At 45.1% G+C, this 11,160-nt stretch overlaps 1 protein-coding gene across 3 annotated transcripts in view; it reads left to right on the top strand.

Moving 5' to 3' along the window:
• Positions 1–5,787, top strand: part of ap1s3a (adaptor related protein complex 1 subunit sigma 3a) — a 60,898-nt gene extending 55,111 nt beyond the window's left edge. For all 3 annotated transcript variants that reach the window (XM_072474524.1, XM_072474527.1, XM_072474526.1), the window contains 2 exons: positions 1,887–2,024; positions 4,198–5,787. In XM_072474524.1, coding sequence (XP_072330625.1) covers positions 1,887–2,024; positions 4,198–4,233 — 174 coding nt within the window. In that variant the 3' untranslated portion in view covers positions 4,234–5,787. The remainder of the gene's footprint in view (positions 1–1,886; positions 2,025–4,197) is intronic.
• Positions 5,788–11,160: the final 5,373 nt, after the last annotated feature.

The following is an 11,160-nucleotide window of genomic DNA, read 5'->3' on the forward strand; positions in this document are numbered from 1 at the left end:
ACCTCAGAGACTTAATTTGTGAACTTTGTGGACTATGGACTTTGTGATTTGTTCTGCTCTTCCGTTCAGTCGTTTACGTGGTTTGTATATAGTGTTCATCTCGTTATTCTTGTGACATACTGTTTTTCTGCACCAGGCACCTTCCCATGTAAATAGCCTAGTTCTCATGTACATAGTCCTGCAAATATTTTGCATACACGTAGTCGGGAACATTCACAATACACTATTTATTGCCACACAGGTACATTTTTTATAAAAGGGGGAAGTCATAATATACACCAATATATCATGGTGCAGCCACACACTGATGGACACATAGTGGGACCAATCAACACGCACAACACCGCAGTGGGACCAATCAACACACACAACACCGCAGCCAATCACCAGTTAGAGCACACTCACTATAAAGACAGGGGGCATCAGAGTTCCCGCTCATTCGAGTAGCAGCCAGCTAGGAGGACAGAGCTCACAGCCTGTAACACAGACATCCACCATGTGCTGAGTGCATCGACTGGTTAGGACAAGGCAAAGGTCTTTAGTTAAAGCTAGTATCATGTTATCCCACAGTCGGAGTATGTTAAACAGTTAATGATTCAATAAAATAGTGTTGCACTATTTTAAGTGTTGGTGACCAGTATGTGTTCCACGGATCCAGAACACCCAACACATCAAGTTCCTTCGCCATATTGGAGGTCTTCCCGGTTTTGGGGTTCAACTTGTCCATCCTGTACACCGTTAAAGCCCCCCCCCCCCCCAATGATCAATTGGTGTGTGTCTATGGCCGGGATATCCGCCATGATCTTCTTTACAAATTCCGTGTTGTCCCAGTTGGGAGAATACATGTTCACCAGGACTACCGGTTCCCTATCGAGGACACTGCTGACAATGACATACCGTCCCCCTCGGTCCATAATCATCCTTGTCACCGTGAACATCACCCTCTGATTTAACAGTCTGCCTACCCCCCTGGCCCTCATCCTGTTTCAGGAATGGTCGGTGTTGACTGGTAGTGAGTGGTGAGGAAGCGTTTAAAAGCAGCTCCCCTTGTTAGCAGCGATTTGTGATGCGAGAGTCGGGCAAATCAGGTAGTCAGTAATATTGAGAATCTTGTAGTGGCTCATCTTTGGCATGAAGTGCCATTGAATACGGGCTGAAATCTCGCCAACACGGCCATCACGAAACACCCCGCCAAACGCGCCCAAAACCAGACTTTGAAATGTTTCCATTGAATCTCTAATTCTGAATTTGGTTTTTTTTAAACTGAATTTTGTGGTTATCAAGATAATGAATGTTAGAAAATTGTCCTTTATCTCCCATTTTTTCATTACATGCAGGTTATGGATTAGAAATGTAGATAATGTCCCTCAATTGTAAATGCAAAGCACTTCTCATACTGCACTGGGCTATTCCCAATCAGAAATAAATACTGGCTAGATCTGTACCGTCAACTGCGAGGATGAGACTGAATTAATTTCACTTGCGTATCAGAGAGAGAGAATAGACTTTACCAAATTAGCCTGGATTGGATTTAAACTTCCATCTTAGAATAGAAAGATACTAACTTCTCTGCCAATTAACCCTCAGGCACTTTCTAAAGTAATAGTGTAAAATGAAAAACTTGCAACGGAACATAATTCACGCTCCTGTTGTGCTTCAAGGAACTGAGGATATAATGCAAACAAAGAAAATCACTTGGCATAAATATTGTATTTAAAATTCAATAGCAACTAGAATATTTAGCATTCAACTGCACTAAATATGTAACTGAAATATTTTGAGGACGGCACAGCTGCACAATTTATTTGCATAATTATTTATAGTAACAAATGATTTCATCTCTTCAGTGTGAGTTCAGCAGATTCAATTTTGGTGCCTTTTCGTAGGTCTGTGAATTAGACATCATCTTTAATTTTGAGAAGGCCTATTTTATACTGGATGAATTTCTAATTGGAGGAGAATTGCAGGACACCTCAAAGCAAAGTATACCAAAAGCGATAGAAGAAGCAGATATGTTGCAAGAGGTAAGGAATAAACTTGCTGATACCTGAAGCAAAGAGCTCGGGTTTATATTCATGTTTGTACAAATGTTTGCATGTTATTCTATAATGTGTTTAAAAATGGGGCGCTGTTCGTTACGCCCAAACTTGGTGTCAGGACGAGGCTGTTGAATCTCCCGAGAGGCCTCTCACATGATTCGCAACGCTCGAAACCTCTCACGAGATTTAACAGAGTCTCGTGAGATGTTGCGATTGGTGTCGCAAGCTCGCTGGGCAAGCGCCAGCTAAGCATGTCGAAATGAGCCATTCAGCCATTTGGCTCATTTAGGTATGAGTTCGCCGGATACTCCTGGGGCTCAGAATTCACCGGAAATGCTCGGGAGAACTTGCCAGGGCACTGTTTAGTACTGGCCCATACAAATGTGGACCAGTTCTAATGGCACCGGGGGGGGTGTGGGGGTGAGGGTCTCCCAGATCATTGGAGATTCCAGGTGGTCAGGTCTTACTGGCACCTTGGCACTGTCAGTCTTGCACCTTGGCATGGCCAGCTGCACACACTGGGTGGCACTCCAGGCAGTTAGAGGTTCGCAGTGTCAAGGTGCCTGGGAACTAGATTGGCACTGCTAAGGACCAGGTCTTGAGAGGGTCCATGCCTATGAAAGGAGGGCCATGAATGGGGTATGAAGGGACCCCATAAAGGTTGGGGGGAGGGTGAAGGGTGGGCCTGTAAAGTGAGGGGACTCGCAGCATCCCCATAGCGGGGTGTCCTCAATTGGGGATGGGCATAATGCCCATGTCTGTGGGGGGAGAATGGCATTGCCCATGGATGAGGGACCCTCGAACACACATAGAGATCAGTCACTTTTTCAAAATTGACCTCTGATCTCTGAGTAACCAGTCTCGTCACTGACTTCAGCTGCCCACTGGAGAATCGCAGGTGAGGCCCACGACGGGCTTTGCCTTGGGTACAAAAACACCCGCGAGTCACACAACCCAAGGCGCCCAGTGCGATCTGGTTCACAACCTCACTGGGCATGATCAATATTCCTATTTAAATAAGCCATGAGGCAAGGCTCATTTAAATATGCTTGGCCTATTTGAGGGTGCATTTACTCAGTGCCCAGGAGTCACTGGCCACACTGGTGAAGCCTCAACCCTGACACCCAGGTACCCTGACAATAATAACCCTGCACCCTGGCAGTGCGAGTCTGGCACTGTCAGCGTGCCCAGTTTGCATTGCCAGGGTGCCACGGGTCAGTGCCTGAGGGAGGCCATGTCCAGGAAATGGAGGGGCTGCAGAGTGGTATGAAAAGGGCTTCATAACAGTTGGGGAGTGGATAAGGGGTCCTGAAAGGGGGGCTTAAAAGAGGGGGGGAGTGGGATGTGCTCACTTGGTGGGGGGAAGTAATGCCCATGTGTGCAGGGGATGCAGGGGACCCTCGAGGTGGCTTAGAGATCGGGGCACCCTTTCAACCAGGCAGCCCAATCTCTGAGGAGCCGGTCTCGCCGGTGGGTTCAGCTCCCCACTGCTGAAAAAATTTCCAAAGTGTGGACTAGACCAGGGAGGAGCTGCCCAACGCCCCCAAATTCTCTGCCCAGGTTGCGTTTCCCAATGGGAAGGAGAATCGGGCGTCGGGGGGGAAAATCAGGATCGACCCGATCGTGATTCTCCGACATCCCGCTGGCACCTGGATCGAGGTGCATGGCTGCACACCAGCGGGAGGGTGTGAATGAATGCAAGTAGGTGAGATCCAGATCACAACGTCTCACAAGGTTCGGATGAATCTCTCGAAATGTGTAAAACATCTCACGAGATTCAACAGCCTCGTCTCATCACCAAATCGGATGCGGCGAGGCCGGTAAACGCTGCCCCATACTTCTGAAAAGCATACGTCCCAGTGTCGAAGTTACTCCTTCCATTTGTATTGAATGCTCTCACCATTTAACTTTATTTTGATCCCTTGGTCACATTCACTCATTTCATTTGGACAATTGCTTTGCTTTGAAATCAATTTCTGCAAATAATTACTGATCAGTTTGCAGATTTTAGATTTTCTTGGAAATATTTTATTGGATCATTCTAAAATAAATAAACCAGTGCCATATTACATACTTTGCGTAGTGTTATTAACATTTTTTTATGAAACAACTTTAATGTTGAGTTGATTTATCTAACTCTGTGATATGTTTGTTCCAGACCATGGAAGAATATATGGCTAAGCCAACGTTTTAACTCGGGTTCTGAAGAACTGGACGATAGGCTGAAAAGACTATGCACATAAACCTACAGTGACTTAAAATTTAGATCCATACATTTTGCTTACGTAACCAGAAGAAAGTAGAAGGATATCACCCAAAAAGCCATTAGCAAATTAGCACTGCAATATTCAGCCATAGTTTGTTTATAATGTTATGTTATAGCTGTCAATTTACTGTTTATTCTAAGCATTTTATTGTCAAGCAGGAGGTATGATGCTTCAATACTTTTTATTAAAAAAAATATGCACACCTTACAAATCTCTAAATAGATCATGTTGGAACTCTTCTAGTGTCAATAAATCCTATTTCTAAAAAATAAAATTTGCAAAACATATTTCTCATCTTAAAAATTAAGAAAACATTAATCCTGAAATTTATGATGTACCAAATTCAGGTAGGGGACTAAAGTTGTCAATAAATCAATTAATGTGTTCTGAAAACTATCACCTCCATTTAGGTTCTATCGTTTTGATAATCTTTCAAGACAAAAAGAACATTACTTTAAAATGTTTGGAATAGGTTGAAGAACTTAAAACATTGAGGACATAGTCCAGGCTGGCACTACCATACAGGGGAGGACTGAATTTTCAGAGGTGCTGACTTTGAACATGGATTCCACCTGTTTGTTCAGTTGGGTATAAAAGATTCATAGACCTACTTGAAGAAGAGCGAGGAAATGATCATGGTGTGCTTTAGCCAACATTACCAAAATGGATTATTTAACATCAACGCAAAACTGAAAATGTTATTTCTTTCTAAAGCATTCAAATTGTCCAGTTAAGAAGTTGGCCCATTCTGAATACCGAGACCCGTTTAAATTCTGGTTTAAGACATGAATCAGTGTAAAGTTCTTGAAAGCTAATTGTCACCACTGCTCAATAGGCGAACCAGACTAAAGGTAATTGGGGACTAAGAGAATCACCTTTTAAGCCTATGGCGTTTGAATGTGGAGCCCATTTTTACCAAAGAATTCCATTATCTGTTGAAATGCAGAGTGAGGTTATCCATCTATGTGAAAACTACAGTAGAACCCCAATGCAAATGATAAAAACGTTATCTTATTTATTATTAATATTCTTAGATTAGCAAGGTGCAATATGTTAATAATGCCCTGTGGTTTTTCAGTAGCTTTGTAGTTTCTACAAGCCTTTTGTGTTGACATCCATTTTTGATTATTTAACTTTATATAGGTATTTCTCTGATGAATATTAAAATCTCTGTTTTTTATTTCATTTTAGCAATATTCCACTGAAAGAAACAACCAATTATATATATATATATATATATATATATATATATGTATTTTTCTAAAATCTTTCACAATAATCCTATTCTCAAAGGTTTTGTTTTAATTTAGAAAGATGTAGGTTCTCCAATCATAATCCTGAAAAATGTATTTAAGGTCAAATTTTTAAAATGAGGCTATGAAGAATTTTGCAATAGTAGTTGTATATAAGCTAATTTTATTGTTTAAACCTAGATGTAAAATTAAAGCATTGTAATTAAAATTGTACAGCTAATTCAGTGAGTCATTTTAACCACCCGTATTCTTTGACCAAGGTTCCATAAGCACCATTGCACAAGTTGTTGAAATGGTTACTTATTAGACAGTCAGTGCAAATTTAGTGTGGTGTTGTGCTATTGAACACTGATGTCTATTGTGGCTGTGTTATCCCTTGCTACATGAGCCATTATTATAGTCCACTGTATTGCTCACTCCCAGTTGGCTTGTATCTTTCTCTTTTAACACTTAACTATATTTTTCTCAAAAAGTTCCAACGACTTCCACATCACCTATTCTGTGTGGTCAAACATCGCTATGTAAGTAAGTTTTTAATCAACCTCTCTCCACACTATCTTGATGGCAATTTTAAATTGAGGACAACTGAATTTTCAATCCGAGGAAATGGTTTTGCCCTATTCACTATTACAAATGGGAGCCTGTTTAGCTCAGTTGGATGGACTGCTGGTTCCTGTTGCAGAGCAAGGCCAACAGCGTGGGTTCCAACCCCATTCATGAAGGCCCTGCCTTCTCAGCCTTGCCCCTCGCTTGAGGTGTGGTGATCCTCAGGTTAAATCACCACCAGTCAGCTCTCCCTGTCAAAGGGGAAAGCAGCAAATGTCCATATTTTAACATTTCTATCCAATTTCCTTTCAGCCTTTTCTGTTCCCGTGCCGGTATATCAAATCCTATTAGAACAACTATTGTTTCCCATCCCTAGCTTGTCTTTGGTGAATATCTACTGCAACAAAATGGGGAAAATGACTGATGGCAACCATTGATGTTTAACTAGATGAAGCCAACATAATTACAAAAAGAGAACATTTGGCACATTTGTGTGTGTGTTTACCTTTTATAAAAAATAAATTTAGAGTCCCCAATTCATTTATTTTTTTCAAATAAGGGGCAATTAGGCTTGGCCTATCCATCTACCCTGCACATCCTTGGGTTGTGGGGGCGAAATCCATGCAAACACAGGGAGAATGTGCAAACTCCCACGGACAGTGACCCAGAGCCGGGATCGAACCTGGGGTCTTGGCGTGGTGAGGCAGAGCTAACCACTGTGCCACCGTGCTGCCCTTGTGTGTATACCTTTACCACATGAACTGAAGCAACTCATGGCAGCTACTTAAGATCAATTAGGGGTGGGAAATAAATGCTTGTTATTCCATGAACAATTTTTTAAAAAAGGGATTGCACCCAAATTAATTGAACAGAAATGCATTTGCTTCAGCAAACTGCTGATCAACAGAACTTGCCTGCGCAGAGTTCCAATTTGCCTGAACATGAGGGGCGCGATTCTCCACCCCCACGCCGAAGTGGCTGCGCCGTCATGAACGCCGTCGAGGTTCACGACGGTGCGGAACGGCCCCGGTCCCAACCGATTCAGGCCCTGACAATGGGCCAGTATCGAGGCCGCATCATCTACCCGCGTGAGGCCTTGTCGCCCGCGTAAAAGCGGCGCCGCATAGATGACGTGGCCGGCGCCGCATAATGGGCGTCATCCGCGCATGCGCGGGTTGGCCGGCGCCAACCCGCGCATGTGTGGTTGCCGTCCTGTCCAAATCCGCCCCGCAAGAAGATGGGGACGGATCTTGCGGGACCGTGGAAGGAAGGAGGTCCTCCTTCAGAGAGGACGGCCCGACAATCGATGGGCACCGATCGTGGGCCACCCCACATTTAAGGTACCCCCCGGTGCAGGATCCCCCCTCGCCCCCCCCCACAGGCCGCCCCCCAGTGTTCACGCACCGCCCACGACTGTAGCGACAAGGTGTGGACGGCGCCGGGGGGAACCCGCCGTTTTGGCCTGGCCGCTCGGCCCATCCGGGCCTCAGAATCGCGGGTGTGCCGGAGAATCGCCATTTTCGGTGTCTCCGGCGATTCTCCGGCCTGCGGCCCGCAAAACCTGACCGGGCTGTTCCCGCCGCTTGGGAGAATCGCGGGAGGGCGTCGGACCGGTGTCCCCGGAAATTTCGGCGGCCCAGGCAATTCTCCCAATCGCCGTGGGAGTGGAGAATCGCGCCCGAGGTTTTTTTTTAATCACTGAGAAACCAAGACAAAATAGTAAAAAAGAAGATGGAATAGGGTTGGAAGTGCATATTGTCTCTGATGCTGTGAAATGCTTGGACATGCAAGAGGCAATGTCAACTAAGTTAAATGTTTAGAGGAACCGTTCAGAGGGACAGGAAATAACATAAAAGATTAATACTGCGAAAAAAGATTAATCCTGAGAAAGGTGACCTATGTGTAAAATAGGGTTAATCTGGAACATTCACAGAACATAGAACATAGAACAATACAGCGCAGTACAGGCCCTTCGGCCCACGATGTTGCACCGAAACAAAAGCCATCTAACCTACACTATACCGAATTGGGTAATTTTGAGAAGTAAATAACTTTAGAAAGCAAGGGCAACAAACTTAATCCAACTGGCTAGCTGGCAGTTCTTGAAAGAAATTACTGGCATCAAACTAGAGCTGACAAGCGCTAAAATAAACCAGGTTAAATCCCAGATATTGGGCTGGATTCTCCACTGCTTCGGGAACTTTGCTACCAGCGGCGGTGTTGGAAAATCCAGTGTTGGGCAGAAAACAATTGGTGCCTGGAGACCCCCTAAATAAAGAGACACCCACCAGAGAGAGAAAAACATCACCGCTTTAAAACTCCTGTTCCGTACACCTGCTGGCTCAGGCACAGGAAGCAGCACCTGTCACTTCCTGGAAAGAGAAAACCAATCAGCTGTGTTTGAACCCCTCTGATCTTTGATCTGCAAGCCATTCATTCATTTCTCTGTGATATCGATTTTATCAGGCTTTGATTGGAAGCTTCCACACATACACAGCTGTCACCATTGCTCCATTCATCTCCCTTCAGGCTTGAGTGGTTTTGTTGTAGTCAGCTGTGAAACTAATCAGCTCCTTCACCACATCAAAGAGAGTTAAAAACAGCCTCTGTCAGGACTGCCCTCTAGCTTCCAGACAGGAGCGTCTCTTCTTTGGGGGGGGCTTCCAGGTAGGGATTTCACATCTAGGGGTTCTCTGATGGGGTCTCTTTATTTAGGGGGTCTCTGGTTGTGGGCTGGTGGGGTGCAGTGGGGGCGGTCTGGTCACCCCCATACTGTGTGGGGGGGGGGGGTAAATTGCATTGCGACTGTGTGAGGCCCCAGCGGCCGGACCCCTCAATCGGGCTGCCCACTCAAAATGGTGGCCCAATAGGGGGAACCTCTTGTAATTCTTGCCATGCATAAATTTTCATGGCTAAGGATTAAGACTCACTTCCTGATTTGCGTTCCCAGTGGTGCTATTCAGCTCCAGCGTGAGAACATGGCCAAATGGAGAATCCTGACCATTATTTTGTATTATTGAGTAGCCATGTTGAGTTTGAGCTCCCTAAGTTACTTTATTTAAATCCACTTTAGTGGAGAGGAAATACTTCTGTTACTGAAGCATCATCTTTCCCATCAAATTGTCCACTTCTGCACCTCCTGAAATTCGAGACATCACTCAACCTAAAGTACAGAAGCAATTTGAATGAGTTCAATGACCCCTTACAGAGCTGCAAGCATGCTTTACAAAGGCACTAAGCTTGCCAGATGATAATCTTACTCACAAACAAATAAGGTTCAGATGAGGCCATGGAATTAATCAGTTATTCGCTCGATGAAGGCACATTAAACTTTCTGTTTGGGATTGTCAGTGATTAAAGATTTCCAGCTAATTTTATGGACAGGTCAGAGGGGGGATCATGGCTTGATAGAATCCAAATTTATTTTTTAAACTGAAGAAAAGTTACTGAAAAAATTCACAGGTGTCTGCATGAGGGGTCACTAGGATAGGTGAGGTGGCATGTAAGTGACATGGGCTGTTTTTGGAGGGCAAAAGGGGGGATAGGGCTGGAGGACATTAGTGTTTTTTTTACAAGGACACAGTTCCACAATACCAAGACGGTCCTTGTAAACAACCTTCCCCCACCCCCAGCAGCCCCTGTCACTGCCCCCACACTTCTTCCCCTGTCAGCTAGCCCGACTCCAGACCAGTCCTAAGCCCCAGCAATGAAGATCCCGCCTTTACAGGTCCTTGCGTCTGGGGTGGCTGGGCCAAGCCGGGGATTTTCTTGACTTCCCTTACCCGCCTCATGGGTGAAAATCCAGGTCAGCATTTCAGGTCTGTCATGCTTCATCAAAACTGAGAAAAATTAGAAATGCAATAACTGAGCACGTGAAAGGGGGGGGGGGGGGGGTGTCAGAGAGGGCAGGGGGTGTCTGGGAGGAAGAAAGATAAGGCTTGCGATAGAGTGGAAGATAAGTGTGATTGAATGACAAAACGGCTGTTTGTGCAAAGCCAAAGAGGGTAGTAATGGGACAGGTAAAGAACCAAAAGTTGTGTCCAGGTGAGGTGTGAATGGCAGAATGATGGCCATCCAAACTCAAAGTGAAAACAAACACGAGGAAAAGAAATCAGCAAAAACACACACTCACACACTCACACCACTCACACACCCCACACACACACACACACACACACACACACACACACACACACACATCACGAGGATGCAACAAAACTCTGACATCTGTAGTAGCTCCATCCGACGTTCGAACCATTACTGCCTATGTCTGTTAGGGTCACTGTGGCTCATGACATTATCCCTAAGACTGTAGGTCATCCAAGCTGTAGCAGATGATATCAGTGGCATCTCCCAGTTAAAGGTGAATTACTTAGAATGTTTACCTTAAACTCCAGGAGGACCCCCGGTACCTCCTACACAGTGGCACATGACAGTAGCAACAGCCTGACATAGTCATACTCATGGAATCATACTTACAGAAAATGTACCAGACATTTCCCTCATCATCCCTGTGTGTGTCTTGTCCAACCAGCAGGACAGACCCAGTAGAAGTGGTGGTACAATGGGAGGGAGTTCTCAAAATCGACTCTGGACCGCAAGAAGTGTCATGGCAGCAGGTCAAAAATGGGCAAGGAAAGATCCTGCTGATTACCACATAAGTTCCCCCCCTCCCCACTCAGCTGACAATCGTCGCTTATTGTCACAAGTGGTCTTCAGTGAAGTTACTGTGAAAAGCCCCTAGTCGCCACATTCCGGCACCTGATGAATCCGAGCTCCTCCATGTTGAACACCACATGGAGGAAGCACTGAGGGTGGCATAGGCTCAGGATATACTCTGGATGGGAGACTTCAATGTCCATAACTGTGAATGGCTCAGTCTTGCCACCACAGACTGAGCTGGTTGAGCCCTAAAGGGCATAGCTGTTAGGGACAGCAGCAGGTGGGGTGGGAACCAACAAGAGGGAAAAACATATTTGACCTCATTCTCACCAACCTGCCTGCTGCTGATGCATCTGTCCATGACAGTATCGGTATGAGTGACCACCACACAGT

This window comes from Scyliorhinus torazame, chromosome 14, assembly GCF_047496885.1.
Source record: "Scyliorhinus torazame isolate Kashiwa2021f chromosome 14, sScyTor2.1, whole genome shotgun sequence".
NCBI classification, from domain to species: domain Eukaryota; kingdom Metazoa; phylum Chordata; class Chondrichthyes; order Carcharhiniformes; family Scyliorhinidae; genus Scyliorhinus; species Scyliorhinus torazame.